At 41.6% G+C, this 24,536-nt stretch overlaps 1 protein-coding gene across 2 annotated transcripts; it reads right to left on the reverse strand.

Moving 5' to 3' along the window:
- Positions 1-4,198: 4,198 nt before the first annotated feature.
- Positions 4,199-19,414, reverse strand: exoc3 (exocyst complex component 3). Of its 2 annotated transcripts, XM_079172876.1 has the most exons (17): positions 19,162-19,414; positions 18,091-18,288; positions 16,347-16,566; positions 15,998-16,170; positions 14,907-15,119; positions 13,885-14,063; positions 13,193-13,309; positions 11,364-11,481; positions 10,131-10,256; positions 9,340-9,440; positions 8,918-9,028; positions 7,826-7,967; positions 7,477-7,662; positions 7,087-7,209; positions 6,786-6,947; positions 5,918-6,039; positions 4,199-4,575 (listed from the first exon to the last, which is right to left on the reverse strand). In XM_079172876.1, the coding sequence occupies exons 2-17, from the start codon at positions 18,232-18,234 to the stop codon at positions 4,380-4,382; spliced, it is 2,433 nt and encodes an 810-aa protein (XP_079029002.1). In that variant the 5' UTR covers positions 18,235-18,288; positions 19,162-19,414; the 3' UTR covers positions 4,199-4,379. The 2 variants fall into 2 exon arrangements, with proteins under 2 accessions (XP_079029002.1, XP_079029003.1); XM_079172877.1 differs by lacking the exon at positions 7,477-7,662 and having other exon boundaries at positions 19,162-19,412.
- Between the last annotated feature and the right edge of the window lie 5,122 nt (positions 19,415-24,536).

Consider the following 24,536-nt stretch of genomic DNA (forward strand, 5'->3'; position numbering starts at 1 on the left):
ATCAGCATTAAATCCATCTGTCTCAATAACCTAGACAATTAACAAAGACACAAGTAAATATGACAAATCTATGGTTGAAATACACGTATACTGCCATCTAGTGGTAGAAATGGTAAACACTCTTATTCAGGCTATTACAGGCTATGCTCTGCGTTCACTCAAGCAGCAAAGCAATACGGTGGAAGAATAAATAGCAACAGCTCTGCACACACAAAAATGACCTTGATTAAACTATATTAAAAACTGTATTGCATCAAACAATCCACAGATTAATCGAAAACTTCATTCTTGCTGTGTACATGGATAAATTAATATTAAATCGCATGTAGTCAACTATTGTTGCTAACACACTCCCATCAGCCCACATTTATTCATTTATATTTATTTATTTGTCTCCTAATGTTACCCTGGTATGTGCTTGCATCATAGACGAACCATTTTCTTGTATATGGTCATTCTATTACCTTTTTTGACATATTCTTACTTCCGAACTACCTGTCTGACTTTGCGTCGCTCTTGAAAAGAAAAACAAGTAAACCATAAAACAGACTATCAAAACATACACGGACCAGGGGGGGCACACCCCTCTGCCCTCCGACACCCCTCTGACTGCTGGCGGCACTCTCTGGCACTCTCTGGCACCCTCCGGCACTCTCTGGCACCCTCCGGCACTCTCTGACTGCTGGCGGCACTCTCTGGCACTCTCTGGCACCCTCCGGCACCCTCCGGCACTCTCTGGCACCCTCCGACACCCCTCTGACTGCTGGCGGAACTCCTGTGACAACTATTGTCACTTGCAGCTTGTTTTCAGACATTTCAGATATTTTCAGACATGTATTTTTGGATTGGAGATTTTATGGGTTTTCATTTAAAAACGTTTTTATATATATACTTTTAAATGATAATAAAACGGATGATTTAGTTTCATTATTTTTGCCGATTGTTGTAAATGACTATAAAAGTAATAATTTGGAAGGAGTGTATTATGTTTCCTTTTGTTGCAAAACCAGCAAAATCATACTTAAATAAAATGAATAACAAACAAAAAAGTACAACGTGGTTACTCACAGGATGTATACAGAGAACGGGCGGCTCCGGTGACTCAACTAAAATCATAAAACTGATTTATGGCAGCTGAACTGTCGTAAAAACAATGTGTGTTCTCTAGAAATGTGACTCCGCCCACTCTGCTCGGCAGCTGCCGAACAGTGCCGCTCAGGTGCCGAACAGTGCCGCTCAGGTGCCGAACAGTGCCGCTCAGGTGCCGAACAGTGCCGCTCAGTGCCGCTCGACTGCCACAGTTGTGGCACCTGACTGACACAGTTCCGACACCTGCCTCTGGGTGCCAGTGCCGCAAAAAGGATCTCGCTGTCTCTCCATCTGAGGGTAAAAACACACACAACCCTCAGACCACTGATGCACATCATGGTACTTTCTCACATCACATATCACATTAAAAGGATCAGTAGCACAAAGCAGTATGACTAGACAGAAAGTAGATGTCATACAATAAATTATACGCTATAACTATATGCAGAAAAAAACAAAGTAAAGTGCAAAATGTTTGCAATTGTTTCACAGTGTTGTTACTGCAGGAGGCCTTCCATATGTCTACAGGCTGCTGGTATCAAACCCATGAACACAGTCACCACTGAGAGTTTCACTGTACACAACACAGTTTACTGTCACGTGTTAAAAATAACACCTGACCTGCTCTGATATTCACAACACCATTTTGTTTTCATAATTATTGAGCATATGAAGGATTAGGCTGGATAATGTACTGATTTCTGTCAGCTGTTTATTGTAAACATTAATATGCCGTGCACGTAAAAACGTGTGTAGATAATTACAATCAGCCTGGAAGCTTAGCACAGTTTACACAGAGTACATCTACACTCAGATATATTTTACACAGCGAGATTTACACCAGACTACCTTCAAAGAAATTTAAAGCTGTCTTGCTGATTGACTAAAAGTGGGAAACATGTCCGCGCCTATTCCATAAAAATAATTATCCTTTTGTGGTTGTTTCACTCTCTGCTGCTCATCGTGTTAATGTTCAGGGCACGAGGATATACATGTGACACGTTTTTGAGCGAGGTTTGGTGTAAAATAGTCTCCTCATATATGAAAAACATCACGAGTATGTAGGAAACGTGTGAATTATGAACACGTTGAAATAATACAGATTAAATATATTGTCATGCCTGCATCACTTATGATCCATATCCCCTAGAAGTTGTATAAATATATAGAAATAATATTTGTATTAGCATTTCTCAGTGTGTGCTAGCTTAATGCTATACGGTCGGGTCTAAACAGCTAACGTTAGCTAACAAAACAAAAGCGTTGGTTTAAATTAGACAAAAACGTGTTTAAACTTGGTCACAACAGTCAAAAGTCAATCCTAGTGGATGAATTTACACTGATAAATGAAAATATTACCAATATTAGCATACATATTGGTGTATTTTGGGGATTCACAGTCTCAATGGTAAAATGCATTGAAGACCATAGGGGTTTAGAAAGTGTATAAATCTCACTTCTTTGCAGCAAATAGTTCTCACAACTTGACAGTAGGTCACAAGTAGAGTTCCTGATGCAAACAATCACAGTTTGAAGGTTTCTTTTGAGAGATTTCGTCGAGTGAAGGTAGATATTTCTGCTTTTCTGACTGACTGAACTTTCGTTTCTGGACAGATGGAGTGAATTTTGAAAAGATGCGCATGTTGGTAAACATGGTAACGACAGAACGTTCAGGTCCCTGCTGAGAACAGGTCTTACCTCAGAGTCTTCATCAGGTCCGGATCAACAGTCCTCCGCTGCACAAACAGACATTAAATACAAGCTCATGAGGAATATCCTTATGGACATAAGCTAAGATAATAAAGCTAGCTTTAGACTCACGGTCTCCTGTCACGTTTGGGAGCCACGTGACCTGCCCAGGGGTTAACCACAAGTTAATTCTCCACTCAGGCTTTTTATTATGTTACAAAACACCCTCTCATATAATGAATAAAATAATGAATAAATTGTAAAATTGTCAATATGTCTTGTTTCTTCCTTGCTAAGATAGACTTCAATCATCCAATCCACCAAACAAGAGTCAATAGCAACAGCAGAATAAGCTGTTTGGCATTGGCAGAGAAGATTTGGCACATTTTTCATGGGCGCAACCCACATACTCAGCTGTGCTGCTCATCCCAGAAATGTGCATTCCTTACAAATGGGGCACCGTTTAAAAGGGAACTAAACAGGCTTTCCAATGGTATAAGATTTATTGCCAAGAAACATTACAACAGAGAAATAATCTACCAAACACAAATTTCCGAACTTTTTGTTCGATGTTTATGTATATTATATTTAATGTGTATATGATCTATCAGAGCAGGTGATAGACTGTGGGAGGATCTGGTGATACTCTTGAACCGTCATCTCATCTACAGTTATTTTAGTTAACTTCTCAGTTCTCTTTTAACTGGTTATAAAACAGTTCATTTAATACTGGTGCCCATATATGACCTACATAAGGAGACTAGACCATCGTTGTCAATTTTCTATAGATATTCGTAATGCTCGTCATCAGTGCCACCGGGTCGGCACGTGACGTCCGCAAACGAAATCCTTCAGGTTCACCAGAAGCTCCTTCAGCTAAGACTCCAGCAGGACCTCTGGCAGAGACCAGTCCGCCGTGGACAGACCCATATCCGGCTTCACTGCAGCCTTCGTCCGGCAGTCGGAGCTCCGACGGGAGCTGGAGAGCTCAGCGGAGTAGAGCTTCTCCTCTCTGCTCCTCCGGTCCCCGCTGGGAGCCGACACAGACACCATGCTGCTGGAGACCAATACCGTATTGCTGGACCCGCGGGAGGGAAGGAAGAAACGGGAGAACCAGAACCAGAACCCGGACTGAGAGGGGGAGACTGTCAGACCCTGCTTCAGTAAAATTAGAGGTTTTCAAAAGGGACGGTGGGGCTCGAAAACACTACCACGTTTGTCCACAGGGGCTGCTAGAATCAACAGAAAATGAAAGCTCCTCATAGCAGCTTTAACTGTGACATCAGCACACAAATCAAAGGACAGTAGTGGTGGAGAAGCAGCAGGATGAGGAGAAAAATAAGTGAAAAAACGAAGAGGAGAAGAAAAGCATCCTGTGGTGCTTCAACCTCTAAATAAGTCGTACCACACAATATTACAACTGATATTTTGATATTTTATTGACACAGACGTGATCATGATGACAATAAAAACAGCAAATAAAAGGGTGGGGACAGAAAACACAGCAAGCTGCATTAAACAGTCAAAAATAAGTGTCTGGAAATAGAAGTTTGCTTATGTTATTGTGTCTGAAGGTGGAAATAGTGTTGTGGTTTTTGCCCTTATTTGAGCAGCTTTGCAGTTGCCATGGAGGTCATGGTAGTCATGGTCATGGTGGGCACTGTGATGTCTTTGAAGATGGGCTGTGTGAGACCAGAGTAGGATACTTTGTTCTCGCTGAGGGTCCCAATGATCATCTGGCGCATCTCCCTGCTGGCGTCACCACGCACTGCCAGCAACGCCTGGATGTGTTCCTCCCTGTGGAGAGACCTCGGGGTTAACGCGGTAGCACCGACCTGCTCTGTGAATCCCAATCTAAGGCACTTATAAGATTGGGTGTAATTAATAGTATTCTTAATGGCTGCATTCCATTTAGGTGTGCCAGTTTATGGGCTTGGTACTGTGAATGCTGGAGTAGTGTCATGGCTTACAGCAGGGGTCTCACACTCATCTTCACTCTGGGCCACATCAGCATCATGTTTCCCTCAAAGGGCCGGTTGTAAATGTATGATGATTGTTTATTCAAGTGTTAAAATATTGTACATGGAGTTATATAAATGTAAAAATATATTTAAGCACATTTCTGTTATTATAACTTAAATCCTTTTAATGTAGGGTTAAGAAACCCACATTACTCTATCAAACTTAAAGAAAATAGCAAAGACAAATATCAAACAAGTTATTACAATAACTTTGTTCAAAGCTTAAAATCCTTTCAAGGGTGCGTTTGCACAATCCCACGTGAAGTATTTCATGTGTTGTTGAAGCCATTTATTTTATATTAGTATTTTGTTATTTCATTAATAAGTAGTATTGTTTAATTATTCTAGATGTCTGAAATATTAAGATTGCTTTTTCTCTTTAATAGTAATTTGTTTAGTTATATTTTTTGTTGTTTTGGTAATTACTGTGGGAACCTGTAATATATATATATATATATATATATATTATATATCTTAATATATATATAATATATAATTATAATTTAATTTTGTGCCTTCAAAGCATCAAATGTATTTTGTATTGGTGGATCATTTATTGTGAGATATGCTTCCACAACCTCATCCCCCTTCTCTCTCTGTATAGGTTGTGGGTTTGCATAATGATTAGCCATGTGCTTCTGTCTGTTCCAGGGAGAGAGTGTATTTTTAATGGGCTTTCGGTCCAAAAGGGAATTTTTTTCACACTATTGGTGTTTTTGTAACAATGGGCACAAAGTCAGCTCTCAGCCTGCTATTCACTGACTCAGTGAGGGCGACTAGAATGGCAATCATTTTTTGATAATGTGTAGTAAATACAAGTACTAGTTAGTGAAATCAAAGTCCTATCTTGCAAACAGAACGCTCATTTTTATCTTGTGGCCACAATGATATGAATCGATATGAAAAAAACCTGACTGATGCACAGACATGTCAATCATAGCTTTTCTTTCTCCCAAATAATAATGAGCAACTTCGGGGAGAAGAAATCATCCGTTTCCATCGCATTATTTGTGCTTTCCCAAACAATGTATTCGGATAAATCGCTAGAACGCACTTTAGGTTTGATATGTTGAATATCAGCCAGGTGTGTGTGTGTGTGTGTGTCTGTGTGTGTGTACCTGATGTCAGGATACTTGGACACCAGAGTGGTGACCTCCAGGAACAGCAGCGTGGGGTCAGTCAGCTTGAACACTTCAGCGATGGCCGCGATGGCACCACAAAGCCGGTCTGTGTCTTCACCCTACACCCAACAGTCAAGCTGTCATTACGTGTGTCATTGAGTGTTTTGACAGCTATTGCTATTGGTTGACGGATTTGTTAAACCCAACGCAGTAGTTAATTGTTAGTTATGAAGATGATCTGATACCATATTTACTTTAGCCATTTTTTTCTTCCCAAACACACAATTCAAACAATAAAGGACATTATTATTAATTCAAAATATTGGCATTTGTAGTTTTGCTTGCTTAGAGCCAGTGTTAGGATGTTAAACAGCTCAGAAATCCTTCTTTAATATCTATTTTATATCGCTGTGAAAACATCTCCTTCAAACATCTGTATAATGCGAGCTGCTCTCTGTTATTTAGCCAAGCAGCACTGTGCTGCCCACCGCCTGCTAACAGCTATGCTAACTACTTCTCCTACAGTTGATTTTAACACAGATTTGTTGTTCACAATGTCACATTATCAGGAGTAAAATAGCATGCACAAGAGTGTTTAACCACAGGTGTGTAGTACTAGTTTGCACATGTGCAGGATGGGCAGGATGTATGGCATCGGGTGGTCAGTGACACGTGTTGCTGTTCCTGCGTAGCGTAAATGAGCTGATAAATGATATGATGACGTGATCCGATCCGGCATTTCAGGCTGTATCGGAGACATTTCTGGTCCTGGTATCGGAACAACTCCTGTTAGTTACAACCTGTAAAGCTGGCGCTGGAAGTGAATAGTGTTGCAGGATGGAGAAACCGTGACATGTGGACTTACAGCGGCCAGCTTCCTGAAGAGGAACTTGAACTGATCCGCCTCTTTGATCATCCTCTCAGCTCCCTCCCTTCTCTCATCTGCGTTCTTAAAGGTGATCCTCTTCTGCATCACTGCTTTAATGTACTCCACCACCACCCTGCGCAGGGCCTCGCTCGTCATCTCCTGCACACACCATGGCCGACATATCAATCACGGTACAGGGCTGTGGGATGGTGAGTCTCCATTAAGTTTCATAAGAATTCATTGAGATTTGTTTTTCGAGACACCCTGCTAAGAGCACGGTGTTCTGCTCCCGTCCTACCTGATTGAAGGGTTTCTTGATCTTGTTGAAGTCATTGAAGTAGTCCTCCACAGTCACACAGATGGTGTCCACAGCATGAGAGCCCGTCACCCACTTCCTGGTCAGCAGCTCATTCAGGTGATGCTGGTCAATGCAAAGTCAAAATCAAAGCAATCAAATGCACTGGAGCCTTTTATTGTTGATCACTGAGCCACTTATATGCAGACATACTACAGTGTATAAGGCTGTAGTGATTAACCACTTATATGGACGAAAAGGTTTTGGAAAGAAGCTCGATGTCTTTAATTAATTAACTTATAGTAATCAAGTAGTCCACTTTCAGTGTTCGTTTTGGGTCTTTTTTTATTCATGATAAAATATGGACAAACCTTTTAAAATCACGTTACGTACATTTTTGTTGTGTTTTTTTACTTTACTCCCTTGATATTTTGCCTCGTAGTAAATCCTCGGCTTTCCACAGTCACCACAGTTCATCAGCACATGCAGATGAACGCCCCCGTCCTCTCCCCATGCCACTCGACGAGTCAGCAAGGAACCTCGGCAAAGAGCGCCGTTCATCTGCATGCGCCGCCCACGCTGCAGAGGCACAAAGACGTCCCGGAAACAACGGCAAAGCCTCACCCTATGCAAGCCCTCTATGAACGTTATATTCATGTAATAAATATACTGATGTCAATGAGATGGTAATCTGCGTGAGAAATAAAGCCAAAAATAAACGCAGACAATATGTCCTACTTACCTCGAGGTCTAGAAAGACTTCATCCAACAGGAACTGACATCCCTCCTTGGCCACCTCATTGAGCGTCTTCTCTATGGCAGCATCACTGTCAGTGGGCTCTGATGACTGAGAGTACTTCCTCTTCAGACTGTTGATGGACTCTCTGAAGAACACAACGTGATGCATTACAATATAGTGTTACAATAGTGTGGAGGTTTTGACGCCTCGGGTTCAGCATTTTGGCCTGCGCCATCTTGTTTTTTTTGCCACCAGAAAGCAATAATATTTGGACTGTTGAGAAGTGACAAAGAGACGCTGTTTAAGGCTCTGGAGGAGATCACAAGGTAGCCCTGCCCTAAAACATACCCTGCTTTATGACCTTAAACTCATGTTTGCTGAGGTAATAAATCAAGAGAGAAGTAGAGTCATTTTCTCAGACTTCTATACAACCAGAGGAGTCGCCCCCTGGTGGACACTAGAGAGAATGCAGCTTTAAGACACTTAAGCATGGCTTCATTTTTCAGAACCGAGGCTGCCGCCTGGTTACAATCTTTATCTTACACCGAGCTCTTAGTAGGAGTAAAATACAAAACTCACGCTTCTGACTGAATCACCATTTTGAGTCACTGATCGAATCAGCAGAAAAAAAGGGAGCAAATGTAACAGTTTGAGATACCTTGATCACAGTTTAGTAATTGATAGTTCTGTTTCTTTCCTTCCTGAATGTCAGTGGCCGTAAACAAAGTGGATATGTCTCCTTGCGCTGCACACCTAGCTACCACGTGGTAGCCTACACTCGTCCTCTTGGCTCTCCTTGCTGTCAGCCTGGTATTTACTGCTGGTTAATTGCTCTGTAGATCCGTGTTTTGGTTCTGTATTTTGCAGGTCTAAGAGAAGTAAGCACGACATCCTTCCTGTTGCTTTTTAAGGCTGTTATTGACAGGCTATTCTTTTCGCAGAATAGCCAGCACTATTCTTTGTGCTAGATAGCTCACCGGCTACACTGTCTGACTGTCCCAAACTAATGTGATCCTCCTACTGTTGTCCCTGTGGTCAGCCACAGTTCTGGCTCATTCTAACACTTGTTAATCATGTAGAAAATAGAATACTTACTTAAATGTCTGGCAGTTGTTGATGATGGCTATCATGTACTGTACATAACACTGAGGCAGCTGTCTGTCTCTCAGGTGCTCCTCTTTGTAGGTCACCGCCTCCTCTCTGTACCTACACACAACGACACACACACACACACACACACACATCTGTTAGAAATTGTTGTAGTTTGTTCTCTTGATCGACGTTTACATAGAACCAATATATAAAGGGTAGCTTTTCTTACAGAAGAGAAGACAGTGATAGACAGATGAGAAATGACCCAGGTTCTATAATGTTTCAGATATTTTTTATTTGGCCTTAAATTCAGAAAGAATCTGACATGATTAATCGTTGAGCTTTTGGTGTGTGTTGTGAAATGAATAAAGGATAGCTTTAAGAGATCTTTAGCACATCAGAAAGAAAGTATAGAAACAAGTTACCTGATGAGGAAAGTGTTCATCTGTTTCAGGCAGAGCTTCAAAACCTGTTCTTTGAAATCCCCGTCAATCTGCGCCGCAACCTGCAGGTTCTGCTCGAACATCTGATCAAGAGTGGAATGACGAGACATAACAATTACTGTACCTGATTTACAGTTTGGACCTTATGCTGAGAGATTAAAACAAAAACTTGGATGGATCCAATTTCCTTGTCTGCCATGCAATAAGAGGTTTTTTTTAGGCCACTAACATATCCGGTTGATACGGCTAAATGCAAGCAAACATCTGCCTACTATACAGACACTGAGCAACATAAGCATTCGTTTGGAGCCATGTTTGTGTCCACCTGATTCATGTAAGTCCAATATTAACTCTCCTTTAAGCTCTGTTTTGAGCTCCTCCAACTCTTGAGGGACATTTTTGTTGGCCAACAGGACAAGAGAATAAGGAAAACACCGTCTGGTTTGATGAGACAAATCTGTCCTAAGAGTACAGGTCATCACCTGGCTGATAAGCATCCTGAAACATGTAGATCAGATGTGTGTAATGGGGTTGCTTTTCAGCAGAAGGACACGAGAACCAGCTCATTAGTAGCCACAAGCTAACATGTTGCAGTGTGAGTGCATGGGTAAAACTACACCTCTCAGCAAGTCTCTTGAATCTGAAAACCCCTTATGAGAAGTCAATGAATGCTGTTGAGTGACCCTCCTAAACCCTAATTTCAGGGTCAGGAATACTTCATCAAAGGTCAGAAGTGGCTGTGCGTGTGGTTATACTGCATGTGTGTGTGTTACCTGAAAGACGATGGCGGGCAGTGTGGTCTGGTAGTATCCGTCTTGGTCCGCCTCGGGCTCCGTTTCTTTCTGCCAGTCCTTCTTGTCCGTTTCCAGGGCCTTCCGCAGCCAGCCTGTTATATTAGACTGAAGATATGACGAGTCAAATAGAGAGTCTGGAGCATCGTTTCTGTGCCACTGTAACCCGGCTCACGTTTATCAGGTATGATGCGTTGGCTTTTCTGTAAAGTGAACGTTTATTTGTCACTTAACTTAACTAGTAATGAAGTTCCTGTGATTGGATGTCCAAACAGCAGGTCCAATGTCAGTGCAGCACTCCCAATTTAATTATGTGTGGATTCCAACAGCAAGTCCAAATGAAACAAAGGCCGGCATAATGTGACTTACGTCTAAATAACTTGAATGGGACATCCATTAAGTGCGCGGTATGCTCACTGATAAAAGCACCATTCACATGTCTAGGGATTATACAAAGACGGCCTATTTGTTGAGATGCTTCAGAAACAGGTGGTCTTAAAAATCACATTGTTTACGGGATATTCAACCTTCGTTTTCTTATAATGGATGTAATACTTGACTGTTTCTTTACAGGGGTTGTAAAAAGGCAATAAAGTAGGCCATGAATATGAGATATGAGTTTACAGATAATTACAATCCCTCCATGGCATTGTTGAGGTTGTTTTATGGCTTTATGCCGGTTACACCTACAGTCTGAGTTACACTCATTGTCTTTTTGATTCTTCACAGTTGTTTTTGTTTGTACGCCCTCTGGTGTTTCAGAGAATAACGCAGCACATCAGCGGAGGCTCGCACTAAAGCGCCAATCGCGAGCATAAACAAAGCTTTAGTATTCCTGTTAAAGGTCTCAAGAAACTGCTAGCAGAGTGCTACTTGATGATGCTTATTTACTTGTTTCCTGTAGAAACAGAAGGTAGGGACTTGTCACGGATATTGATTGGCGTTTGAAGTAGCCAATAGCGTTGAGTGTGCGTAATGCCGCCAGCACCATCGCCTGCACCAGCAGATTGTACCGGTGGGTGTGGACACATGTTCAAGGCCGAGATCCAAAACCGTCAGAGCTGCTGGTGTAGGAGGGACACAGGCTCATCGCCGCGACAGAGTTTGTTCTATTGTTGGGCCAGATACCGGTGTATAGGTGATGATCAGCAAAATACGTAAGTGACAAAAAACCCCTTTAACATCCATTTTCATTCCATGGTGTGTGGTGCGTACTGTGAAAGTCTTGACATATTTGCTGAGCAGGTCGTCCACCACATCTTGAGGCAGAAGAGGCTCCATCTGGTTTATGTCGCACTCTGAAAAGAGCTCTGGGTGGCCCATCATCTCCGCACTGAAACCCACACATGCACACAGATTTACTTAAAGATCAGTTCCATCTGCAGTTGCCTCGTGAATTCTGTGAGCCTGTTCTAACACACTTGTGGTTGGATGGACACGTAAATTGCTTAAAAGCATCGGAACGAGTTTTGTGAGAACATAAACAGCAGACTGTGGGTTTAGATGAACCAGGTAAATCAAACTGACAACAGCATCATAATGGATATGAATTACTGTGGTAAAGCCAGATGCACTGGTGGTGATGTCGGCAAATACAATGTCAGTCAGTTTAACCAGGTGTAGAAATACCTATTGTTACAACCATTAAATTGGATGAGCTGCTCTGAGGTTAGTTTTCAAGTTAAGAATGACATCGCTGCTGAATGCAACAATAAAAGGTTCAATAAATAACAGGAATCAGCAATCCCATCAAGATTGAACGACTTTCACAACACTGAATCGACTGAGGACGTTCTGTTCAATGGTGGTACTATGTGCGAGAAATACAGCTGAAGCTTGACTGGACTAACGCAGTTTGAACGCTGAAATAAAGTGTCCCCCCAAAACAACAGCGCAATGCATGAATAAATAACTTACATTTTTTTTCAAATGGAAAAGCCCACTCAGCCATTAGCAAAAAGCACAGGCGTAAGTTACCACAGTAACTAATCGATAAGATTACGAGTAATGGGAACACGAGCCCTCGCTGAATCCACGCAAGCTGTTCTAAGTTTGGAAAATCCTGAAAGAGTTGGTTCGGATTTTTTTGAAGTGAGGTTGTATGAGGTACTGTATTGTTGTAGGTTGTATGAGTCAGTGTATGACTACACTAGATGGAGTGTGGAGAAACAAGACAGGAGTATTAGCACGAGAGAAAAGCAATAGACTGCTGCATGCCTGCGACTGCTATGTGTCATGGGCTTTTATTGTGAAAGGTAAGAACGGATGAGTGGATCTGGTATGCGCTGCCTTTGCCAAGAGTGACAGATTTACTTTTTTGCAGCATATTTGTGCTCTTTGTAAAAGCGCTCATAACAAGAACAACAGTAAAAACAACATATTGACGAGCAAAGTTTCTCCTCGCGGCAAACCCGCATTCTCAAAGTTCTGCTTTTACTTCACCGATGTGGCCACGTCAGGTGGTGTGATGTCACTTTGGCCATGCAGACACTCATGAGCCTGTGTGTGACTCCTGTCTGTGCCATCTTAGTTACTGTAATACATACTGACTATGAATAAACCTACGTCAAGTCACGTGGGAAAACCTTTTTAGAGGGGCTTGGGAAGCATTGGCGCGGTAGCATTTTGATGCTAAAACATAGGCACTTCCACTAAATTTAGAATTTGGGGATTTGAACACATGAGAAACACCACTGTTAAACTAAAAAATATCTAATAATGGCCTTGAGGGCACTCTTTCTTTTTGCTTTTGGGGATTTAGGACCCATCTCTACGAACTGGGGTTAAGGCTGTTGACTCATTAATCAACGCCACATAGAGGTTACCATGGAGATGTCTCAAACCAAGTGATTGCACGCCACTCCTCGTCCTAAGTGATTGAGAAGGAGGTACACTTAAAACACGGTAGATATACAATGCATGGACGGGGCAAGTCACAATGATCATTGACAAAGAAAGTTCTGTCTTTGAAACAATGAATGTCCCACAATAACACTATAAACACAGACAGGGCTGGTAAAAGTGTGCGTGTGTGTGTGTGTTACCTCTTATATGTGTTGAGGACCCAGGTTAGCATGGATACGATCTCATTAGCCTCCAAGTCCTCAGAGGCCAGTTCTGTGACACGAGTGGACACAGCATTGTGGTAGAGAGTGAAAAACCTGAAACACACAAATACATAAAAGGGATGTTAATAATTAACCCACAATTACATTTTTTACCGAAACATTTTAATTACAGTTAAAAATAAATATTACAAATAAACTCAGAGGAGCGGCTTGACCCTTACAGGAGAATGTCCACCTTAAAAAGGTCACCTTAAGTGAGCCTGAGCAGCAGTTGTTACCCCACCTCACTTTAATCAGCAGGCGGCAAGCAAGACACAGGAACTCAGCTCTGGTCTTGAGGAGTTGTAGTATTTATTCACCGGCAAGTAAACTGCACACACACTGACCACTACGTTTACAGCTGAGATGTTACTGCTGAATTCATACTCATCAACACACACACGGTTTTTTTTGTTCATGTTCCGATGTGAGGGAACATTAAAATCCTGCCTGGGGCAGAGGATGTCGTATGCTGTACACACTGTAAAGCTCTCTGAGGCAAATTAATGTATTTTTAAAAGTACCTCAGCGGTGCTCGGAGGACTCATTTCTGTTCTGAATGCGACAGCTGTTTGTAATTATGATTGTTTAGAACCTATTTAGCGCTGAGATCATTTTGTGTCTGTTACCTGTTGAACGTGTTGTAGTGCTGGGGGAAGCACTGCACCATCAGGTTCTTGACAATGATGAGGTCATCCAGAACATATTTCCTGGTTATTTCTAAAAGACGAACCAACCACATTTTGTCAGCCTCTCTCGTCACAGACTGGGTGCCCTCGATGCGGGTGCTGACTGTACCCTCCAACACCTGCCACAAAAACAGATCAAAGACTTCAGAAGAATCCAGGAAAAAAAAAAAAAACACCTCTTACTGGGGTAAAGGCAACTCAAAATAATCTTCTTTGCACAAAAGTTATAATGGGAAAACTTCAAAAATGCAAAACCATAAATGAAAACGTCGAGGCTTCACTGTTGAGAGTACAATTGTATGCACGCTTGCAAAAGAAACATTTTTGTTGACAGTTGTAGTCTTGGAGGTCGGAAACCTCAGAGTTGTCTGGAGTAAAGCATAAGGGTTGACACTAAAATGCAATCTACAAGGAAACCTACTGGGGACAATATGTTCCACAAGCAACCTCCATATGGTCTGCATATTTGGGTCTAAATCATTTGAGACTAGTTGTGACTGTTGTGAAAAATGTTGTGGTGTTTTACGAGGAATGGAGAGAACAAAAACACAAGCGAGGACAATCGGATCGTAGCCATTTGGGAAGAAAGACAGGTCAGAGTGTGACAGCAGGAAAAAATTGGAAGAAGAGTCGGATGAAAAGTCAGATGAAGGACGGGGAGAGTTAGAAAGCAAAGAAGAAGAGTTGCATGAAGAAAAGAAGTGGAAGAATGTTTGGAGAAAAAAAACAAAGGAAGAAGGGTCGGATATTGAAGAAGAATCAAATGACGTGTCGTATGAAGACAAAGGGTCAAAGAAGAGAAAAACAATTGTCTTCAGAATTGGAACTAGATAGTAGTCAAGTTAACCTCAGGGCCACCTAAAAGAGTACAAAGAGATATACTACTTTATTCTAATGGTCAAAACAATATTCTTCCTAACTTAGTGAGTATTTAAAGGGTAATAGTCTTGATCCGCCGTCACCTCGAACATCTTGTCCTTCCACCGTTTGGGTCTTCCAGGTGGGATGAACCCAGTCTGTTTCTTGCGGTCCACCATACGTCGATCGATCTTCTCCTCACGCTCAATGATGCGAACCACCGACACCAGCATAGTGGGGTCACGACGAACCGTACCCATGGACCTCTGCAGTACCATCCATAACTGCTTGGCCAGCTCATCGGACAACTCCTGAACCTGGAAGAGAAACGTAAAGAGACTGCCTTGAGGCTTTGATCTATGTCGCTTCATAAGAACTAAAAAAGTCTTTGGTAGAATACAAATGTATTCTCCAGAGAGACACAGACTAAATCAGCTCAAAAGCATAGAACATAGTGCTATAGTGCTAACTATACAATAAGGCGTATTGTCTCCAAATAAATAGATATTATCAGATGGGCAGATTCATGCAGGTTTAAACTGATTTTATTTCTATTTTATGATTCCTGCAGAATGACGTTTGTTGTCGTTTACAATACAAGGTCCTCCTGCAGAAAACACAAATGAGCTGCTGATAATGTGACCCTATAAGACAAATAGAGATCTAAACACATTAATAGTAAACCATAAGCCTTGTATTAGACAAGTTGAACGTGATAGTGTCTGCACTCAAGTCAGGATTAGAATTTTACAAACTCCTTCTTAAATGCTTTAGAAACAGAGGGTCTTAATTTGAGTATATATTTGCCAAGTCAAATTGTTTACAGGATAATTCCCACATTTCAAAGTGCTATCCATTTAGAGGTGCTGAAATGTAAATGTTGTACCTTTTTATTTAATTTTCTGTTTATTGTTTATTATTTTGATCAGGCCATCCTTCAGGGTGCTCCGACTGATTGATAGCAGCTTTGATCACACAGTGATCGGATATGTTAAAAAAGTGTAATCAATTGATAAATAGCGAATGTAAAGGAGTATTGTGTAATGCTCGGGCCAGAGCAGCGCGGCTGCATGTCAGCTGTGCGGAACAACATAAATAGACAGTGAAAATGATCTTCTGACAGTATATTGTCATCATGCCGGCAACATCACTAGTTTACATGTCTATACTCTAAAACACCATCACTCAAACTTACGTCTTCGAAGTAAATGGAGATGAGGTTCATGTCGCTTGTGTTCTTGCTGTCCATACGGTACTGCTCGTACATGAGGTCGTCTCGAGAACACTCCAGCTCCATCAGCTTCCTGTGGGCCTGCAGCAGCTCGGCCTGCTCTATCAGCAGCTTCGTCCCCGACACGATCTGTGGCACTGTACACACAGCACAGCCACAAAGACACACATACCACTAAGAGTGAGAGAAAACTGGAGAGTCAAACTTCAAATATAGCTTGTAGTCCCAGATCCGTCTAAAGACCGTTTAAGTATATTGTCCAAGGTGGGACAAACGATCATTGATATTTTAGGTCGGTTTGAACTGAGCTTACCGGAGAAAATGTTTTTGAGGTTTTCCACAGCTGAGGCCAGCTGACTGTGTTGAACGACGGCATCCTTGACGTCTTTCAGGTTCTCTATGGTGTTGATGCTCTGCCTCCAGTCTTTGCTCACATCAGCCAGTGAGCCCTGGATGTCTTTGACGTCCAGCAGAGCACTGTGCAGCTGGGTCAGTCCGGTGCGAACGCCATCCAGCTGGGACTGGATGGCTGCCTGAAGGACATCGGGGGCAGAGAGAGAGAGATGCCATTGTTATAAAGGCTGGGGGCGATTCGTCGATGTAATCGACAACAAAAATACGTTGATTTGCAAAACGTGACGAGAAGTGGCTGCACCCGGTCAAAGCATGCATTCCCCCGAAGAACATGCTGCAGGTAAAAAACACTTCACCCATGATCAGTCTAAAGTGTGGAAGTATTTTAGATAGAGACCCAACAACGTGCTGCTCTGTAAACTTTGCAAATTTGATCACTGCAGTACAACTGCTGTACACAAACACTTTCAAAGGCAAAAGCATCCCGTTTACTTTTGGTCTCCACCCAAGCCTGATATATTTAGATTATCAACACACGGATCGTGTTTCTGTTAGTATCAGTCACTTAAAATTGATGTTTCTTCATCGCCCCTTCCTCTAAACCCAACTGGAATTCAGCCATTTCGAATTTTGTATGAATTTCTTGTGTTGTTTTTGCCATTTCCAGGCGCTGTACTTTAACGAACTCCTCCTAGAAAAATAGTCAAATCAACTTCAAATTTGGTCAGTACAATCTAAAGACCTTAGTGATTAAAAGTTACTCAAAGTTTGAGGTTTCATCGAACAACATGGACGTGGTGTGGCGACCATTTTACATGGTTCGCCATCATCCATCAAGCTGTTGTAACTCGACTGTACTTTGTCAAAACTGTCCCAAACTTGACATGCTTGATGACTGTTATGATTTTAGGACTTCTGCATGCCAATATTAACTCACAGTCATAGCACCACCGACTGATAACCATGGCCGTAAGCAGGATTCTATGAATACAGCGGCCCAAACACTGAACTTATAAAGAGGGTTTGTGGGCACATCCCCAGAAAAAAGACTTCTCTGATCTAAATATGTGCAAAATAAAAGATTCAATCCAAGAAATTGGATGAAAAAGGTTTCCAAATCGTGCTTGTACGTGAAGTTGTCATTAATAGTAAATGTAATTGTTTTTATTCATTTTGGAGACAGGCCGTAATGTAAAGTGAAGTTTGTTTAATAAAATCAAACTGCACCCAGCCTAATGTTTTATGATAGATTATTCTACATTGGCGGACCTTTTGGCTTAAACTTATTTCTTTACAAAATATGTTTTTCTTTCCACATGGAACTATATATTCTCCTATTTCTCCTCGACTCTTCCAGCTTTGAGTCACTCAGCAGTGATTGTCAGAGCTACCTGCACAAACAGTCAGTTTTAAGACCTGCATTTACTTTGACAGTCTGTTATGTTACCAACACTGAAGCGCATTCAGACACATTCAATTTTTGTCAACTTTTACAGGCTTACAGTTATGATTGTATTCGGAGGTACACTCAAAACATTCGAGGCTTAAGACCTGGCAAAATGACCTGGCTACGCCATTGGTCGACGCAGGAAATTCCATTTAACACGCAGAGTATGGTGGTCACAGAAATGCATTGGCCGCATCACCCAGAGTCCTGCCAGTACCCTCGACGTACTGAAATACATTGTCTGTTAACACATCACCTTCAGCCTGGCTTCCACAGAGGCCTTCTTGCGAGCCTCTCTTCTTCTGTACTGCTCCACTTTGTCCAGCTGGTCAGATCTCTGCAGCATCCCTGCCACGCGCTGCACCGCCGTGGCAACCGCCTCCCGACTCGTCTCCTCCATGGTGTTGCTCAGTTGTATAAAGCTCCAGTTGTATTCAAAGGCTTCATGCAAACACTAAAAGAGGAAAAATACAGACTGTCAATAGGTAAGAAAAAAGCTGATCTGGCAAAATGTTTCTTACAGCAAATACAAAACATACAGTAATAATTCCAGTGTTTTCCTATCACATTTCATTATAAAAAAGGTCACAATAGCTTGTTCTCTACTGAGACACAGCGACACGACAATCTATTTGTGGCTGTTCTTACAAAAACAAAACAAATATCTCATCAATATTTAATTATTAGATTCAGCATTTTGCTGGTTTATAACTCAACTAACCGAGAGGGAACTATGGCGTTACAAAAATACACAGCAAACAGCAGTTTCCCTGTTTGCAATTCTAAGAATAAATAAATGAACAGCAAGATATCTCAGTTGGAACATACCTCTGTGTTTGACTGTTTGAAAACTGTAACGCTAGCTATATCAACTTCAGTATTTGATTCATACTTCAGACGAAGAGGATGACTTACTCCTGTCATAAAAGTCTATCCACATTACAGTCCTTTTCTCCAAAGTAAATATGGGACACTGTACAACATATTAACGGAGATGATAAAGGGACTGTCTTTCTTAACATTTCTTAGAGCTATTTAACTGCCCAACATTGCTTTCATGCCAGCTAGCGAGCTAGCTGTTATCTAGCTAACGTTAGCGTCATTTTTAGACAGCTGGTCACAGCAGCCGGACAAACTATGGACTCGGACAAATAATGTAAAATAATAACAGTAGCTAACCCTACTAATAAACTTAACATGTTCAGCTGAATAAATGTAAGTTAGCGTCAGTAGCATAAGCAAAGCTAACAACATACGAGGAAAAGGCTAATATTATCTCAAAGTCTGTGCAACAAGCTCGCTATACAGACACTACAAACAGTATTACCTCAGGTACTTAGGAACCAACCGTGGGGAGGATGACAAATACAAATATAACATTGATATGTCTGACGGAGTTTTGTTGTTGTGGTTCCACTTCCTCGTTGGAGCTCTGCCCAGCACAAGAGACCTTTTTTTCTTCTCTTTTTTTTGTAATGGCGGCTCACGGAGCCTTTCTAAAGTTCCCGGAAGTTGGCAGTGTATGCTAGCAGCGCCATAGGGTACATCCCAAGTCTCTTAATTGCGTCCCCGTTTCCCTCACTTGCGTCCTTTCCTTGCGTCTTAGTCCCTCCCACCAGGGATGCATGGAGGAAACCATGCGAGGTGAGAGGAAACGAGGAAACATGACACGTCCTTTCCTCAGTTGCGTCACGTGAAGCGACGTCTGTTTCTGATGATGGAGGATCAGCTGATCACAGCTGGATCAGCTGTCAGTCGGCTTTAACAGCTGGAGCGACTTTTCAGAAGTTTGTGTCTGTTCACATGATCACTGTACTTAATAATAGTAACTAATAATACTAATAACTAATACAGACACACAATTATCTTCACTGCCAGAGTAGAGGTGTTGTCTCTCTGTAGCTTGTTAACAAACTGTTCTGTTTATAAGCGCAGGATCAATTTCTAACGGCGGAATGCGTTCGTCTTATTTATGAATTATTTGCATCTGTACGTTTTGAAATTCAGATTGTGACGTCAATATTAATTAACCCAGAATATGAGTATTGTTTCTCTTAAATGATATAACTCATCAAACCTGACACTCAGGAATGATCAGCCTCATGTGACTGAATGAAATGATGATAAATATATATATATATATATATATATATATATATATATATATATACCCTATATATAATTAAATATATAAAGTGTTTTGTCTCTCCAGCTCTCTCTGACTTTAATTGTTTCATAATAAAAGTTATTGAGGGAAATATCAGATCATGAAAACACAAATCTTTCTAATAAATGAAGAAAGTTGTTTGTGCTCCTTTTGTTGTTCAGTCTATAATGAACATATATTTAAACCTAATCAAATATAAACTTGAGTTTAATCTGATCCGTCTTCACTGTTTACATGTTGAAAAAACTCTCATCAGTCATGTGATTGGACTCTGCAGCCGATCGGACTGATGAGATATTTTGAGGGGGCGTGTCGTCCGTTCAAAGACTTCCTTATTATTGTCCACATTTGTATTTTCACCTCATGACAACATCACAAACGTTTGACTCATCCATAAGCTTGAACCTGCTCCAGCGCAGGCTAACTTAAGTTAGCTGGATTAGCTTGCCACTCCCCTGGAAAAACATGTCGGCTCCCTTCCTCAGAGATCCATTGATGAAGGACGATATTAGTTAGATTAGCGTTTTATAGGGAGAAAGTTCTTCGAGATCGCCAAGATCCGTTATCACATCATGTTGACTTCCTGTACGAGCGCTATCGATTCTGCCGACAAGGAATCATTTATTTAAAGACCTTCTCGAGCCATACATTGAACACCACATGCTCGACTGTCTCACAGACTGGATGCAGCCTCGCGCTGTGTTGCGAGTGGTTCATGTTTGTGATAACTGAATAGGGCCCTGGTCTCTTCTATCCAATAGCACAACAGCACAATTACATCGTTTGCCTATCATCTTGCTGCTGTCTCTTTTTAAAAATGATTGTCTCTCTACCTTCAATACATTCATGCGGCTGTTCCACACCCCTCCACCTCCCCATCTCCACCCAATCTTCATCAGATCCATCATCTTCATCAGCTCATCATTCTATTAGCCTCATCAGTACTGTATCTTCTGCTGCTCAGGGCAGACGCCCCTCCATTACAAATCTCCCTGTAGAGTCCAAGCGCCAAAGATTCTGTCAAGACTTTATCATCACATATCATCTGTTAATAATAAACAAGAATACACACAATCAAACCAAACTGCGGAAACTCGGAGAGCCGGTCAAAATAGCACATCTATCTTAGAATATTTTTGCGCGAGGCGCTGGGCTATAGTTTACGTTAGCCATCTGTGTGTTTACTGTGACGCTAACGGGGGGCTGAACAGTCTGTGCACATCTTGATCATTTATTTATTGGATTAAATTCAAAATGGCAGAAAGGAGAAAGCGACATGCACCCTTTGTCCCATCCTCCCTGCGACCAGGAGAGCATCCCGCGCAGAAAACTCAGGGAGGGATACTTCAAAGCCTAGTCAAATAAAACAACGTCAAGAGAGAAATGAGAAAATGTGTTCTTTATTGTTTTTATGTTACATTAGGCCTCATGTGGGTGTTCCTTACATTCTGCTATGCAGTGACAAAACAAACAGCAAACAGCAGCTGGCTGCAGACCACACCTCCCTTTACCTGCTGCTCTGTAACAGCACACTGTGTGTGAGTCTCTGGTTGGATGGACTACAGTCACAGATATCCTCTCATTTGACTCTCACATCAGAACAGTTACAGTGAGACTGAACTACATTGCTCTGAAACACTTCGACCAACTGCCATTGGTTTGTATCGACATGGATATCGCACAGCTGTCAGGTAAGAGCAGTTTGATGGCACTAAATGTGAACTTTAAAGCCTTTTTTGGCTCTAATTGTACAGTTATAAAAACAACTTTTCAATGTATTTACTGCAGTCTATATTACAGTAAGCAGTGTTTAAACATGTTTAAAAGATAAATGGATGGATGGATAGACAGGTGGATGGATAGACATGGCAGGATGGATGGATGAATACAGTAGATAGCTACATGGATGGATGAATGAATATATAGCTACATGGATGGATGGATGAATAGATAGATAGCAACATGGATGGATGGATGGATGAATATATAGCTACATGGATGGATGAATAGATAGCTACATGGATGAATAGATAGCTACATGGATAGATAGATGAATAGATAGCTACATGGATGGATGAATAGATAGCTACATGGATAGATAGATGAATAGATAGCTACATGGATGGATGAATAGATAGCTACATGGATGAATAGATAGCTACATGGATAGATAGATGAATAGATAGCTACATGGATGGATGGATGAATAAATAGCTACATGGATGGATGAATAGATAGCTACATGGATGGATGGATGGATAGATGAATATATCGCTACATGGATGGATGGATGAATGATAGCTACATGGATGGATGGATGGATGAATTGATAAATAGATAGCTACATGGATGGATGAATATATAGCTACATGGATGGATGGATGGATGAATAGATAGCTACATGGATGGATGAATAGATAGCTACATGGATGGATGGATGAATAGATAGCTGCATGGATGGATGGATGGATATATGAATATATAGCTACATGGATGGATGGATGGATGAATAGATAGCTACATGGATGGATGGATGAATAGATAGCTGCATGGATGGATGGATGGATATATGAATATATAGCTACATGGATGGATGGATGGATGAATAGATAGCTACATGGATGGATGAATAGATAGCTACATGGATGGATGGATGAATAGATAGCTACATGGATGGATGGATGGATGGATGGATATATGAATATATAGCTACATGGATGGATGGATGTATAGATGCATAGATGAATGGATGGACAGATGGAGGTTAATAAAAAAGCAGAACAACAAAAAAGCATGCTGGCTTTAATACTGCAAAATGCGACGGGATGCAGAACATTCTGGTATTTTCGGCATACTGCATTTGACATACAATCTACGTATTAGGACATACTAAATATTTTTCTGGCATACTAAATAGTATGGTAGTATGGGTACTGGAACACAAAAACGATGTTGCCTAAAACATAACCAGTTTGTCACCAAAACCATATTGGGTAGTTTTAAAGCATTTTTGTTTTGTTTTCTATCCGTTTACTTTAAACTCTAGCCCTATTTTTAGGTCTCTGCTTGAACATTTCATACCCATACCAAAAAGACCGTAGGTCTGTAACTAATATGGAATTTTTTTTCGGTGAAGCGGTTTGTTGTTCTGGCGTTTGTTTGCTCACAGCTCTGTACTGGTTTTACGGAGAGAAATTCTGAAGATATCTCTGGATTCTGTGTCAAATTCTCATGCTCTGCGATGTATTGCTCGGCCGTGTAGCCATTAGCTTCTTTGTTCGTAGCTTTCTCAGGAGTGGTAGTTTGCCAAGTCATGGCGACAAATACGTGATATTGTGGTACATCTTCTAGTTGCTTGTATTAGTTGTGTATAATTGTGTTTGGAGTGTGTACAATGTGTACAATGACTTACATGGTAGTGTTGCCCAGATGTTGCTGATTAATCTAGTATATAGCATGTGTGTAGGATTCTTTATATTCGTTTCTGAAAAGTGCATTCTACGACACTCTCTTCGCTAAACTGTCTCGCTCTGAACCCCAAATGAGGCTCGCTCGGGTTTGAAGGTTACCACGTGTTTCAAACTACAACCGCAAACTGAGAAAATATATATAAACGTAATTGGGCATGCAGTGTAGTTGTATAGGAACATAATAGGTTGCTCAAAGAAGACAGACTCAAGTCAGTTTATCCGTATAGCATTCAAAAGCAACAGGAGTATGATGATCATAAGTGTACCTGGTACCAGAACACGTTAGGCCGGAGATCTATGATCAACTTTTCAGCCGAGTATAAATCGGCAGGGATGAGAGTTAGCACCTCCAAATCTGAGGCCATGGTGCTCTGCCGGAAACCGGTGGATTGCTCCCTCCAGGTGGGGACGGAGTGCCTACCGCAAGCGAAGGAGTATCTCGGGGTCTTGTTCATGAGTGAGGGTAAGATGGAGCGGGAGATCGACAGGCGGATCGGTGCGGCTGCAGCAGTAAAGCAGGCGCTGCAACTGTCTACTTACGGGTCGGTCTACGTTCTGACCCTCACTTATGGTCACGAACTCTGGGTCGTGTTGTGTTCAAAAGTTTCTCAAACAGAGGAGAAGAAGACCACAGAGGAGGAGAAGCAGCCCCCCCCCCCCCCCCCCCTTGCTCTCTTTCTTCCATCAGCAAGCAGGGCCGGAATCAAATGGTTCAGGTTAAAATCAAAAGTATTTAATATTTAACAGAAGCCAAAACAATTGCAAACTGAATTACACCATCGACAGTAAAACAAACATAATATTCCATGAAGTTCGCACCACACAACAGATTGGTGTATCGGCCCCATGGTACGGAGGAGGTCTGAGGATCTTCTGCAATTCGAAGATCCTTTGTTCCTGCTGAGTCTCTCAAAAGTATCATGTTTCATATTTCTCAGCCAATCGATCAGCTCAGTGATTGGCCAAACCCTTCAGTCGTGACCGAAAGGATAAGGTTGTGGCTACAAGCGGCCAAAATGAGTTTCCTCCTAAGGGTGGTCGGTCTCAGCCTTAGAGATAGGGTAT

Source organism: Pholis gunnellus (assembly GCF_910591455.1).
Source record: "Pholis gunnellus genome assembly, chromosome: 14".
Taxonomy (NCBI): domain Eukaryota; kingdom Metazoa; phylum Chordata; class Actinopteri; order Perciformes; family Pholidae; genus Pholis; species Pholis gunnellus.

Excerpts from the sequence above, each read along its gene's own strand:
- exoc3 (XM_079172876.1), bottom strand. The coding sequence starts at position 18,234 with ATGGAGGAGACGAGTCGGGAGGCGGTTGCCACGGCGGTGCAGCGCGTG. Across the intron at positions 9,441-10,130 it reads TGCCCGCCATCGTCTTTCAG|ATGTTCGAGCAGAACCTGCA; the intron begins GTAACACACACA and ends ACTCTTGATCAG. Across the intron at positions 4,576-5,917 it reads TCCAAGTATCCTGACATCAG|GGAGGAACACATCCAGGCGT; the intron begins GTACACACACAC and ends GTCTCTCCACAG.